At 47.1% G+C, this 14,016-nt stretch overlaps 1 protein-coding gene across 1 annotated transcript in view; it reads left to right on the forward strand.

Moving 5' to 3' along the window:
• IRAK2 (interleukin 1 receptor associated kinase 2) overlaps positions 1-14,016 on the forward strand; it is a 61,600-nt gene that overhangs the window by 1,411 nt on the left and 46,173 nt on the right. Inside the window, exon 2 of the mRNA XM_041764268.1 lies at positions 6,926-7,108. Within this exon, the coding sequence (XP_041620202.1) occupies positions 6,926-7,108 (183 nt within the window). The remainder of the gene's footprint in view (positions 1-6,925; positions 7,109-14,016) is intronic.

A 14,016-nucleotide genomic window follows, 5' to 3' on the forward strand; every position in this document is an offset into this window, starting at 1 on the left:
ATTCCACCACTCAGGGATAACCATTTTTATTTGGATGCCAGTAGTATTAATAATGATAATAATAATGAACAGCATCAACAACAGCTGGCACTTACTGGCTTCTTAATGTGTGCTAGCAGAGTGCTATATGGTTTATACTGTCTAGTATATAACAATAAACATTTATGTGCATATATTTTTTCACAAATTCTATCATTTTTTTACATTCTAATAGCTTGTATTTTTTTCCGCTCGAAATACCTTTTTTTCTCCTTGCCAAGCAGTGTTCTTTTTCTTTTTTTTTTTAAATATTTATTTATTCATGAAAGACACACACAGAGAGAGAGAGGCAGAGACATAAGCAGAGGGAGAAGCAGGCTTCATGCAGGGAGCCCAATGTGGGACTTGATCCCGGGACTCCAGAATCACACCCTGGGCTGAAGGCAGGTGCTAAACCGCTAAGCCACCCAGGGATCCCCATCAAGCAGTGTTCTTTAGCAACATGGATTTAGGTTTTTATTTTTAGCATTTATTTTTGTTGACGATTTTTAATGGAAAGAAGCAACAAATGCATTTACAAATGTAAATGATATGCCACAGGTAGAGAGAAGGTAAATGTCTTTCCTCTTCCTGGTCTTCAGCCTCCCAGTCCACTTCCCAGAGGCAGTTACTGATAACATGTCAGGGCACCTCTGAGAATGCCTTTTACCACCTGGTTTTCTAGACTGCACCATGCTCCTTTGCTCTGATGACCTGTGACTTATCTACTTTGAATGTTTCCTGGGCAGTGGACCAATTTTGTGTAAGAGATTCCCTCTAGTACTTTTTTTCCCCCATGTTGGTCTTGACTGTAAACACTAGAGCAACTTCTGCTCCTAAGATACTTAGAAGGCACCCCTGTGACTTTTTAAAAGCGGCTTTATTAAGATATAATCCACGCACCATACAGTTCACCCATTTAAAGTGTACAATTCAGTGGCTTTTAGTATAGGTAGAGTTGTATTTCCATCTCTACAGTCAGCCTTGGAACACTTTCACAACCCACAAAGAAACCCTGTACAACTTCATTGTCACCCCCGACATTCCCACCTCTCATTTTCCTCAGATTTAGGCATTGCCTATTCTGGACATTTCACATAAATGAATCCTATAATATGCATTCCTTTGTGATTGGCTTCTTTCATATGGCATTAGTTTTCCAGTTTCATCCATGTCATTCCATGTCTCCGTGCATAATTTCTTTTTATTACTGAATAAATACTGCCCTGGATGGGTGGACAGCTGATGAACGTTTGGGTTCTTTCCACCTCTTGGCTGTTATGAATAAAGCTCCTGTGCACATTTGTGTACAAGTTTTTATGTAGATGCATGTTTTCATTTCCGTTGGGTAGTCACTTAGGAATGGAATTACTGAGTCATAGGATAACTCTATAACATTTTGAGGAAGTGCCAGACCATCCTCCACATTGACTGCACTAATTTACATTCCCTCTAGCAGTGTATGAGGGTTCCAATTTCTTAGTATCCTCCCTGACACTTGTTATTGTCTGTCTTTTCCATTCTAGCCATCTGAGCAGGGGTGAAGTGGCATCTCACTGTAGTTTTGATTTGCGTTTCCCTCATGACTAATGATGTTGAGTATCTTTAATGTGCTTACTGGCCCTCTGTACATCCTCTTTGGGGAATACCTCTGACTTTTTAAGCCCCAGAGACACCAGAATTGCTCAAACTCTTCAAAGACTTCCAACTGCCTTTTGGGATATAATCCAGACTCCACCCGGCCTTCCCAATCTGTCACAATCTGACCACACTGATTTCTTTCTTTTTTTTTTTTTTTACCACACTGATTTCTGATCTCTTTTTCTTCCACACCCACTCTTGCTTACCCTATTCCAGCCACACTGGCCTCCTTGGTCCAGACTCAGGGCCTTTGCACTTGCTACTCCCTCTGTCTGGGACATTCATCTCCCAGTGTTCACCGTGGCTGGCTTTCTAATCTGCATTAGATTCCTCTTGCTGCTGTAACAAATTACCACAAATTTAATGGCTTCAAAACAGCACACATTTATCATGTTACAGTTCTGGAGGTCAGAAGTCCTAAAATCAAGCTGTCAACAGGGTTGCATTCCTTCTGGGTGCTCTAGGGGAGGATCCATTTTCTTGCCTAAGTTTTTCAGCTTCTGAAGATTTTATTTATTCATGAGAGACACAGAGAGGGAGAGGCAGAGACACAGGCAGAGGGAGAAGCAGGCTCCCTGTGAGGAGCCTGATGCAGGACTTGATCCCAGGACCACAAGATCACGACCTGAGCTAAAGGCAGACACTGAACCGTTGAGCCACCCAAGTGCCCCAAATTTGCAGCTTCTAGAGGCTGCCTGCAACGCTTGACTCAGGGCCCCTCCCTCCACCTTCAAAGCCAACCACATAGCATCTTCTTTTATTTTTTTTATTTATGATAGTCACAGAGAGAGAGAGAGAGAGAGGCAGAGACACAGGCAGAGGGAGAAGCAGGCTCCATGCACCGGGAGCCCGATGTGGGATTCGATCCCGGGTCTCCAGGATCGCGCCCTGGGCCAAAGGCAGGCGCCAAACCGCTGCGCCACCCAGGGATCCCCACATAGCATCTTCAAGACTCTTTCTGACCTCTGCTTCTGTTGTCATATCACCTTTGAATCTGAGACTGCTGCCTCCCTGTTATAAGGACCCTAGTGATTATATAGGCCCACTCAGGTAATTCAGGCTAATAATTTCTCAGAACCTTTAATGTAAGCCCATCTGCAAGATCCTTCTTGTCATGAAAGGTCCCGTAATCACAGGTTTTAGAGTTTGGAATACTGACTTTGGAGGTCCATAGTTCTTCAGGTCTTGGATCTTACTTCACCTTTATTCCAGAGGTGAATACCCTGCCCCCTGCTACTGTCTGTTTTATTTCTACTGTTCCACCTAACATATTTTGATATTACCTTGTTCATTATTTATTTATATCTCTCTCTCCCTGGAGAATGAAAGCACTGTGAGGACAGGGATTTCACCCCTCTAGTTCAGGCCTGTGTTCCCAGAGCCTAGCACCGTGCCTGGCCAGTGGGCAGACACTGAGGAACCACTTGAATAGATGATGAGCTGAAGGATGTGGGAATGGTGGGGCAGTGGGGGAGTGTGCACTTCTTACCCCACCGAGATGGCTTTGAGCCCATGGTCAGCCAGCTTTCTGTGTTGGGTTGGAGCTTGCTGGGCTGGAAGTCAGCCAGGCCCCCCATTTAGCTGCTTCTTGTCAAGCCACAACACTGTCTGGCTTCCTCATCACCAGAACTGGTGATTGCCATTGTCTTTCCATCTCTAAAGAGTCTCTGCTTCTGCGAGCTATTTATTTATTTATTTTTAAAGATTTTATTTATTTATTCACGAGAGACACAGAGAGAGAATAAGAGAGGCAGAGACACAGGCAGAGGGAGAAACAGGCTCCATGCAGGGAGCCTGATGTGGGACTCGATCCCGGGACTCCAGGATCATGCCCTGGGCCGAAGGCAGGTGCTAAACCCACTGAGCCACTCAGGGATCCCCCTTCTGCAAGCTATTTAGAAAAGAGAGTCCCTTTGGGCAGATTGTGCTACTAGGGCGTGGGAGGAGGGAAGATCCTTCTTCAAGGGATCTAGAAAATCACATGGCCCACATATGCGTGCTCTTTGGATCTGACAATTGTTGGCAGATATTTTGGCTGCTTCCTGTTCATTTTCTATGATTATAGCGGTATCTGTTTTTGCCCTTGGGGGAAAACAGGCTTCTTACAGCTTCCTCCAGGTGTATTCCAAGGGGGTATGGAGGCAGGGGTTCCTTTGTTGGACTGTTCCCCACCTTGCTCACTCATGCATGTGCTAGCTTTTGTGCATAGCCCTGCTTTGTCCCTGTCCAGCTGTGTGATTATGGTCAAGTGTCTGCCTCTCTCTCAGCCTTTCATTTCCTCCTCTATCAAATAGCGGTGAGTCACTGAGAGGTTTAGGGGACAGGTTGTGTGGAAGTTCCCTAGTGTTTTTCTCTTTCTCTTAGCCAGGGAGGAGTCACATCACTCCTGATGAGGGTCATTTGACCCTAAGCTGGGTCATTTCAGGAGGCTGTGTCATGTCTGGTCTAGAAGGTTATGAACATGGCAAGATTTTCTATTCTCAGGTGAACTCCTATGGGATTCTGGGACTCAGACCTGGAGGGACGTCCCACATAGTGATAACCATAGGGGACGAAAACACGTTTTCATCGAGTGTAGCTGGTTTAATGAGTACAGCTCACACCTATATGACATTTTCTATGTCCAAAGCACTATTCCAAGTACATCTGTGTATGTAACTAATCTGACCCTTGCGACAGTTTCTGAGGCAGGTGTGGCTGTTATCCTCATTTGCAGATAAGGAAACTGAGGCACAGGGAGGGAGGAAGGGCTTTCCCCAAGTACACAGCAAGTGAGTAGCAGAATAGGATTTGAACCCAGGCCTCAGAATCCAAAATCTAGGCCCTGACCCACCATTGTACTATCCTGCTGATAGAAGTATGTATTTTTATTTTTATTTATTTATTTTAAACATTTTTAATTTAAAATTTTTTATTTTTTAAAGATTTTATTTATTTATTCATGAGAGACATACAGAGAGAGGCAGAGACATAGGCAGAGGGAGAAGCAGGCTCCTTGCACAGAGCCCGATGTGGGAGCCAATCCTGGATCTCGGGATCACAACCTGAGCCTAAGGCAGACACTCAACCACTGAGCCACCCAGCTGTTCCTGAAGCAAATATTTTTATATCATTTGAAAAATCAGCAGCAAATGTATGAGCAGTGCTTTTCTTGGGTTCATCCAAGTGAGATGATCACAGAGACTTTCATTTTTTCCATTAGCCAAAATCTTCTATCAGCAGGTATTTCCTATGTGTGTTGAGTCCAGAGCTAGGAACATCATAGGGTCTGCGGCAGTGACTCATTCCACTGAGATGTGTGTCTTGTCTTGACCCTGTTCTAAGGGCCTGGTTAAATGTTAATAGGTTGACACTGGAAGCTATGTCACTGTCACAGGAGTGTGAGAACGACAAGGCACCTTGGGGCTTAGTTCCTACTTGGGTGGTGGCCCCTGTAAGGAAGCTCATCCCACAGAGCTGTGGGTGGAACATCACACTAGGGCTTCTCTTTTTCCCATTACATCACGCTGCCTCTGAAGAGTGGGAGGTGTGCCAGTGAGCAGCTTGGTGTGCAGGGAAGGGGTGCAGGGAGAGGGTGCGGGGGAGGTGTTCCTTCCTCTTCCCTCCGCTCTTTTCTCTCAGCTTTTGGAAGCAGCTCCTGACCCAGCTAACATCATTTCCCACTGACCAGGAATCTGGCCTGGGGTTTCCAGTGACTAAAGTTGCCACTGAGAACTTTCCATCCCTAACAGGCTTTCTCTCTTCAGGAGGCTGTCTCAATCTTCCTCCTTCCCCTAGAGAGAGGGGATTGTGCAATGTGATCATGTCACTCCCTGGCTCAGAGCTCTTCCATGCTTCTGTGGCTCTTAGGATTGAGTCCAAACTCTATGGCCTGGACTTCGAGGTCCTTTGTAATGTAGTCCTGGGCCTCATCTCTTGCCTCCCCTTCCCCACTCAGTTCACTTATGTTTGTATTTTTCAAACAGGAATCTCCATGGGATTCTGGTTTACTCACTACAGTATCTCTAAAGCTTGTGACAGGCTGAGAGCACAGAATGAATGAACAAACGAACGAATGAATCGCTTAATGTTCACATGGATTCTGCTTCCATAGTTCCTGAAATTCTAGATCTGAAATGTGATTATTTTATTCCTAGTTAAGAAGAAAAAAACAAAGCTTCCTTCACTGTAGTAAATTCAGCAGAATACATGTAACCATTCAAAATGCTGTTTGTGAAGAGTTTGTAAGGACCCGGAAAGTGCTTACCTGTAATGTCAATAAATGAGGGCAGGATGCAAGATCTTACAGGCCAGCAGCAACTGCATCTAGGACTGCTCCTCTGCAGAGGGGTGGGGAGAGTTTTGGAAAGGGAAAGTACCCTAGTGAGAGGCTGTGTAACTTGTTGTATTGGTGTTTTCCTCCCTTCATTTTCCAAGATTTCTTTGGTGAGTAACCATTAATTTTATAATGAAAGATGCAAAGGAATGCTTTATATTTCATATTGCCAGTGGCAGCCCCCTGCAAATTTGGTAGTATTTCAGAGTTGGCAAAGTGCTTTTAGATGCATGGGCTCTCTTGATCCCTGGACCAATTCTGTGAGGATGCTGGGCCATGGGTTCCCTTGTGAGTTTGTTCATTTGTTTGTTCCTTCGTTCATTCTTTCATTTCCCCCTGCCAGGCCTGGGACTTAGGGTGGGGAGAATGAGATGCCCAGGGCCGAATTTAAGGAGGCATCTACTCTCCAGCTTCTGAGAGTGCAGGATCAGGTTTGAGGGTGAGCACCTTCTTAAATTTTCCCACCTGAATAACTCCTTTGCCTCACCCTGGTCCAGGCCTTGCCTTCACTCTATACCAGGTGCTGTTCTCCTTTCTGGGGATCTAAGAGTGGACAGAATGGATAAAACTCTGTCACATGGAGCTTCTGTTCCGGGAAGGGAGGCAAGAGAAGTTCCATTACTTCCCCTCCTTATGGTCGAGGAAACTGAGGCTCGAGCTGGTGAAGTGCCTTGCCCAAAACAAATAAACAACTAAAACTCAAAGCCCCTGATCTTTCTGTCCTGTCGTGTGCTGCTGTGAAGGTGATATTCACACTCAAGTGTAGTTGGTGTGCCAGTCCCATGAGTATCAAGTGGAATCAGCACTATAACTTGGGCTGCCAGCTAAAGGTGGCATGTGTGATGGAGGGTGAGTGAGAAGATACTGCAGACAAAGCCTGCTGGTCTGATGACCCTCTGCTGGAGGCACTGCCTCTCTGATGCTAAGCAGAGCCTCTTGCTTGCCTTCCAGCCTCCTATGTGATCACAGACCTGACCCAGCTGCGGAAGATCAAGTCAATGGAGCGGGTGCAGGGCGTGAGCATCACACGGGAGCTGCTGTGGTGGTGGGGCATGCGGCAGGCCACTGTCCAGCAGCTGGTGGACCTCCTGCGCCGCCTGCAGCTCTACCGCGCAGCCCAGATCATTCTGAACTGTGAGTATCCGTGGTGGCCCCGTGCAGTTGCCCAGGGGGCTGGTTTCTGCATAAGCCATGCCCTCAGCCTGGAAACTTCTTCATCTTGGAAAAAAAATTTAAATGAGAGAATTTACCAGCCAGCTAAGAAAATCCATAATGGTGGTTACCTATGGGAGAGGGGTTATGTGGCTGGGGATCAAAATGTTAGAGAGAGACTTTACTGTAAGTTCCTTTGTACCTTTTAAGCTCTGCTTCTCTCTTCCAAAAATAAATAATGATTTAAAAAAAAAAAAGCCATACATAAAAATCCAAAAAAGTCTACAGTAAATATTATTTATTATTTATTTTTTTAGAGGGTGCAGGAAGGGGCAGAGGGAGGGGAAGGGAGAGAGAGAATCATAAGCAGACTCCATGCCCAGTGCAGAGCCCAATGTGGGGCTCTGTCTCAGGACCCTGAGATCTTGACCTGAGCTGAGACCAAGAGTCGAAGGCTTAACCAACTGCGCCACCCAGTTGGTAGTACATTCCTTTTTTTTTTTTTTTTTTTTTGCTAGCACATTCTTTTAATAACTGCATGGTGTTCCTTGGACAGACATGCCCTGATTTATTTACCTCACTCCTAGTGGTAGGTGTTTACATTGCTTCTTATTTCTCTCTCATACACAGTGTTGTACCTTTAGATGTACGCACCCTATCTGCACATAATGTAAGTCTAGCTGGAGAATGATTTTTTTTTCAGTGTTGGAATGGCTGGCTGGATTGAAAGTTTGTGTATTTTAAGCTTTGATTAATACTGGTATCAATACTACCAAATTATCTTCCTACCCACTATCACAACAATGGTGGGAACATGATTGCTAGCAGGTAATGATCGCTCCCTACCATGAGAAGTGGCTGTAGGGATCCCTGGGTGGCGCAGCGGTTTAGCGCCTGCCTTGGGCCTGGGGCGCGATCCTGGAGACCCGGGATTGAATCCCATGTTGGGTTCCTGGTGCATGGAGCCTGCTTCTCCCTCTGCCTGTGTCTCTGCCTCTCTCTCTCTCCCTCTCTCTCTCTCTCTCTCTTTCTGTGACTATCATAAATAAATAAAAAATAAAATAAAATAAAATCAATTAAAAAAAAAGAAGTGGCTGTAAAATTGAAGAAGTAGAATTATGTGAAGTACTTGGCATCCAGCCAGTGCTCAGAGGAAGGCAGGGGGGATTATGGTTACTCCCATCTAAGCCCCCCATTCTTCCCCATGTCCCCCAAATAGACCCCTTCAGTAGGGGGCAGGGAGCCAGTCTTTTAATAGGTATGTCTGAGTACCGCCCAGTGCCTGGTGCTGTCCTGGTTTCTAGAATACAGTGAGGGGCAAAGTGACAGGTCCTTTGCCCTCTTGGAGGACATAGTCTTATGAAGGTATAGCCTATAGACCAGAAAATAAATTTAAAAATAATGGGTTGGAGGTATCAGGTAGGAGAGCCTCCTAGAACATGTTAGTCATGGAAGGGCAGTTGAGGAGGTGAAATTGGAGGAGTGGAAAGAAGACAACCATGTGAAGAGTTGAGGTAAGAGACTCCAGGGAGCGCTTGGGGTTTTGGCAGAACCAGCATAAAGCTGGTGTGGGAGGTAGAGAGCCGTACCTTCTGAGCCCCAGAGACCTGTAGAAGACCCTGTGTGTTGTTCTGACCGGGCTTCCTGGGCTCGGAATAGCTGTTGGCTGAACCAACAGACCCAGGTTCAGCACTTGCCTGACTATACCTCAGGCCTTTTGGAATCATGGAGGGCTTCTGGGAGGGGGGTGGTGGGATCTAAACTAAGGAACTGAGGGATGGGGGCTTAGAGGCCTCTACCCTCAGAGATGTCAGGAGAACAGGGGACATTGGGGTGGTCCTGCAGTTGGGGGTTCTAGAGATAAGCCCAAATCAGGCTCTTGGGGGCACCATAGGTGTAGATCACATTGGGCATAGAAGGCCAGTGGGGTAGCAGGACCATTTCTCCCCCTTAGCCACTTAGCAACTCTCCAGGATTTAGGGTATCTGGGGATACAGGGCTTCTGCACACCCACCAGGTCTCATTAAGTGAAGGACAGTCCCTCCCATGGCAGGATTCCCTGTCTGGGGGCAGGTGGTGGGGAAGATTCCGCTCACATGGCGGAGAGTGACACACCAGTGTGAGACTAGGGCTGCCCTCTGCCCTCCAGCCCCAGCAGTGAAATCTCTAAATTGAGAATGGGGGCAGCCTGGGTGGCTCAGTGGTTTAGCGCCGCCTTCAGCCCAGGGCCTGGGATCCTGGAGACCTGGGATCCAGTCCTGTGTCAGGCTCCCTGCATGGAGCCTGCTTCTCCCTCTGCCTGTGCCTGTCTCTCTCTCTCTCTCTGTCCTTGTGAATAAATACATAAAATCTTAAAAAAAAAAAAGAATGGGCATGTTTCAAGGCATGGCCACCCCTGCCTCTGCCCCTATCTGGCAGCTTCCCCAGCTCCCTGTTGTCCTCAGAATGGGGAGGGACGGTCTGCTAAGCCCTCAGCCTTCCCATGCTTCTGGAACTTCCTGAACCCCCTCCCTGCCTCCTCAGCTCTTCTGTCCCGACAGGGTTCCCTTCAGTCCTATTAGACAGCGTCCCTCACCCCCATTCCCTCAAGGCCAGGTCGTCATCCTGGTCAGCTGGGAGTGCCTGGGGTGGGGGTGGGGTACAAGTAGTCACAGTCAAGTGGTGAGGCAGTGTGGCTCAGCTCTCTGTTGTTAGGTGGGCAGGTCCCTCCCTTTCCCAGGGCCTCAGTCCCACCTTTGTCTAGTGGCGGTGGGCTGGGTGATGTGTGAACCCCCTCTGGACACTCAGGGTGGGTGCCGTGCCCCCCCCATATTCCCCTCACACCTGGCAGCACTTGGGTTGGTTGTTGCGACGGGTGCCTGCCCTGTTTGGCTGTGTGCAGCCCTGGCATCTCTGCCTCCACAGACCCTCGCACCTGCTAGACGGGGAGAAATGATTAGCACTGAACATGCCCTCAAATATTTTTCACATTCTGAGAGAGTCAATGATAAACCCTGGATGGGCTGGAAAAGAGGAAAGGAGGGAGGGAGCGTTGGAGGGGGAGGGGTACTGCCACTGGGTCAAGGGCAGTCTGAGTCTAGGGGCTCGGGCTTCCAGCCCAGTCAGCTTTGGGGAGAGGGGCCCACACTGAGCCCTGGTTTTGCTTCTCTCCAGCCTCTGAGATGCTGCAGGGGTGTCCCGAGCCCCAAAATTGGCAAAGGCCTCTGATTGGACATATCATTGACATATCATTGACGTCAGAACCTGACTGCTGACTAATCTTGTACATGTTCATAATGATTCGAGGTCAATGAACAATATAGTGCCAAATTTAAAGAAACACAGTCATTGCAGCATGACTGACACTTCGTTTTAAGCTAACAGTGACTGAGCTACTTCTGATGTGCCAGGCACTGAGCTGCCTGCCTGCCTCCCTCCAACAGGTACCCCGAGGTAGGTACACCAAGGAGCCCCTTCTCCACCTGTGGAAACTGAAGCCAAGGATGGCTGAGTGAACTCCCCCAAGGGCACAAATAAAGGGAGAGGTCACACCCAGGCATCTGGATCCAACGCCCCCATTCTTAGCTTTTCGCACGGAAACTTCACTGAACAACATTTGGGTCTCCAGGCAGACATGACATTTTTTTTTTCCTGCCAGTCTCTCTTCTGCTTAGAATTTTACTCAGATCCCTGCTTTCCTGGTCCAGCTGCCGCCAACCTGTCAGACTACAAGAGTCCACCTTGGTTCACCAAACTCTTCTCTCTTCCCCTTCGCCTACTGATCTGATTCGCCCGAGGAAGGGAGACAAGCTTGTTTCCACATCCGCAAATCCCCCGGCTGTTCTGAGAGCCTGGTTGTATTTTTACTACTGCTTTGCATCCTCAATGAGGGTACTTCTCCTTCCTGTATCTTGCTTCTTTCATTAGTTAGAAAAAAAAGTGCTATAAATCTCTGCCCCGTTTTGGAGGTGAACATGAGGGCATATTCTGTACGTATGAAGCATTTTAAGTTCTGTTGTCCGACTAGTCAAAGCCATTTCCCCTCCCCCATCATGACATCAGGTAAACCTCATGTTGCATTTACTTGCAGAAGATTATCTTATGAACCTGCCCAGCTGTTTGCATCAGTTTGAGAACCTGACCTCTGCCTACCACTGCTTAAAGGGCTTTAAGAATAGATTTGATAGGGGAAGGGGGTCGGGGCATGAGGCTACTGGTTGATGGGCATTAAGGAAGGCACCTGATGGAATGAGCACTGGGTGTTACAGGCAACTGATGAATCACTAAACTCTACCTCTGAAACTAATAATATACTGTATGGTAATTAATTGATTTTAAATTTAAAAAGAAAAAAAAAAGAATAGATTTGATAGAACCAAGCAGCCCCGGTGACGCAGCAGTTTAGCGCTGCCTGCAGCCCAGGGCGTGATCCTGGAGACCCGGGATCGAGTCCCACATGGGGCTCCCTGCATGGAGCCTACTTCTCCCTCTGCCTGTGTCTCTGCCTCTCTCTCTCTCTTGCTCTGTATCTCTCATGAGTAAATAAAATTTAAAAGAATAATAAAAAAATTTTTAAAAAGATTTGATAGAACCATCCTTGAAAATCACACATACCAGATGTCCTAGACATAAACTGGTTCCTTCGGAGACTTGCACCTCCAGGTAATATATTTGCCTTCAACAGAGGCCTGAAGATGGTGGGTTCCTCTGGGGGCCACGTTGCATCCGGTCTCTTGAAATCAAGTACTATGGCTGGTGTGGTTGTGTAAAGAGCTAGGTCTGTGGGTCCCTGTTCCTTCATATTTTCTCGGCCTTCATTGCCAAGACCACTGTTATTCTATTTGTCAAACTCCTAACATTAAATGTTATACCAATTATAATAAATTAGCATGGGAGGCTTACTACCCAACCACTCATTCTTCTGGCAAATCTGTTTGCCAGGGTCAACCTATATTTATTCTTTGAGCCATTTCTTGATACTCATCTGTATGGGTTTTTTTTTAAAGATTTTATTTATTTATTCATGAGAGACACAGAGAGGGGCTCAAAGCAGAGGCTCAACTACTGAGCCATCCAGGTGTCCCACATTTCTGGTTCTTTTTCCATCAGCTCTAGGCAATGCCTATTGATTCTCCATTTTGTAAGATGAAGTTCTCTATTCTCTTGCCCTTTCTTACCCTGTTCTCTCTACTTTCACCTCCCAGCTTTGGGCGAAGATCAGTTGTAAAGTAGTCCTCCATGGATTTGTCACAGCTCCAGACGCTGCTAAGCCCACAGGGAAGAGCTGGGTCTTGGATGAAGCCCTAATCTCTGGGTCAGGACAGGAAGGGGAATTTGTGCATCCTTGGTTGATAAGGATGGTATCTTGTGATGGGGAAAATAACTGTGTGTAAAAGGCATCTACAGGGCGGATTAGTGTAAAGTAGCATTTCCCAAACCACGTGCCTCAGAAGAGTGCTCCAGCAAGATATGCCCCCTGCAAACAAAGAGTTCATGAATAATTAAACTTGGAAAATCCTGTATGCTTTATCAGTGTCCCTACCTTTGGAGATTCATAATACAAACCATCATATTAAGGCTCTGATAAGTCCTGCAGCAAAAAGATATATTTAGTCCAGTGTTTTCCATTTATATTTGATCATGGAACCCCTTTTCATTTGATACCTATAAATAGTCCCATAGAACCAACACACTGTGGGAATCACTGCTTTAGTGAAATGATGACCATGGTGAAATTGCTGGACATCTCAGGGGAGCTTCATGATGGAGACACTGGGGAATCAGGGGCAGATTTTTACAGTCAGGCCAGCATTCAGCATCAGAAGAGTCTTATGCAGGAGGTCAAGGCTAACTATCATCCTGGGGCTCAAAACACAAAGATCCTACTCCTGAGAGGGACTTTTTCCAGACTACCAGGCTTTGGAGGGAACCATGTGCCAGGCTTCAAAGCCTAAGTTCTAGTATCTTGGGCGCATAGGAGCAGGAATCAAGGCAGAGGCCACAGTATCAGAGCTGTGGCTCCCAGCCAGAGGCAGATGGGCTGCCATCACTGCTGAGCTCTAGAACTAGTTAAATGCCACCAAAGGCAGGCCTGGGGGTTGAGTCTACCGATGATAAGGATCAGATGGCCTTAGCTCTGAGGGAAGAGTCTAGAAACCTGGTGTGCCTAACCTGTGAGATAAAAACTCTGCCTCTTTCCTCCCCACAGCGAGTTAGATACATGGAAGCTGGGCCTGAGAGTCGCTAATGAACTAAAGAAAAGTATTTATCAACTGCCTGTTATAGGTGAGGCATTAGGGACACAGCCATGAAAATACAGATGAGGTCCCAGACCTCAAGGAGCCTGCAGTCCAGAGTGGGAGACAAATACTGATAGGATGATGACATGGACCGAAACTAACCATGGTGTGAGTGCTTGAAGTGTGTGTGAGATGGAAGAGGGCAGGATTTAATCTCATGACTGGGTAAAGCTTCCCTGAGGCAGCAAAATCTGAGCCTCCATTAGGACAAGTGGGACTAACGAAGGACCACACCACCATTTTTAGGCTGAGCGCAGCACATGCAAAGGCCTGGATGTGGGAAGGCTGTTTGGGTTGAGGACCCAAACAGAGGCCATAGGGGCCTCAGCTAGAGGACAGTGATGTGGGTTGAGCCTGGGGAGAGGGCAGGGTACAGGGTCAGGCCACCCAACACCTCACAGGCTGTGGTCAGGAGGCTGCTTTCTTGGGGAGGAAAGGGAAGATTTTGGAGGGTTTATGCCTGAGGCCTGCCCATTGTTTTGGCTGCTGTGTGGAATAAGGGCCTGGGTGTGAGGTTCTGGGTTTGAGGTTCTGAGGGGGAGCTCAAGAAGTTTCTGGAATCTGAAGGGGTCTGAAGGTGACTAAGGTTTTTATCTTTCCTCCTGCTGCTAC

This window comes from Vulpes lagopus, chromosome 7 (assembly GCF_018345385.1).
Source record: "Vulpes lagopus strain Blue_001 chromosome 7, ASM1834538v1, whole genome shotgun sequence".
NCBI lineage: Eukaryota > Metazoa > Chordata > Mammalia > Carnivora > Canidae > Vulpes > Vulpes lagopus.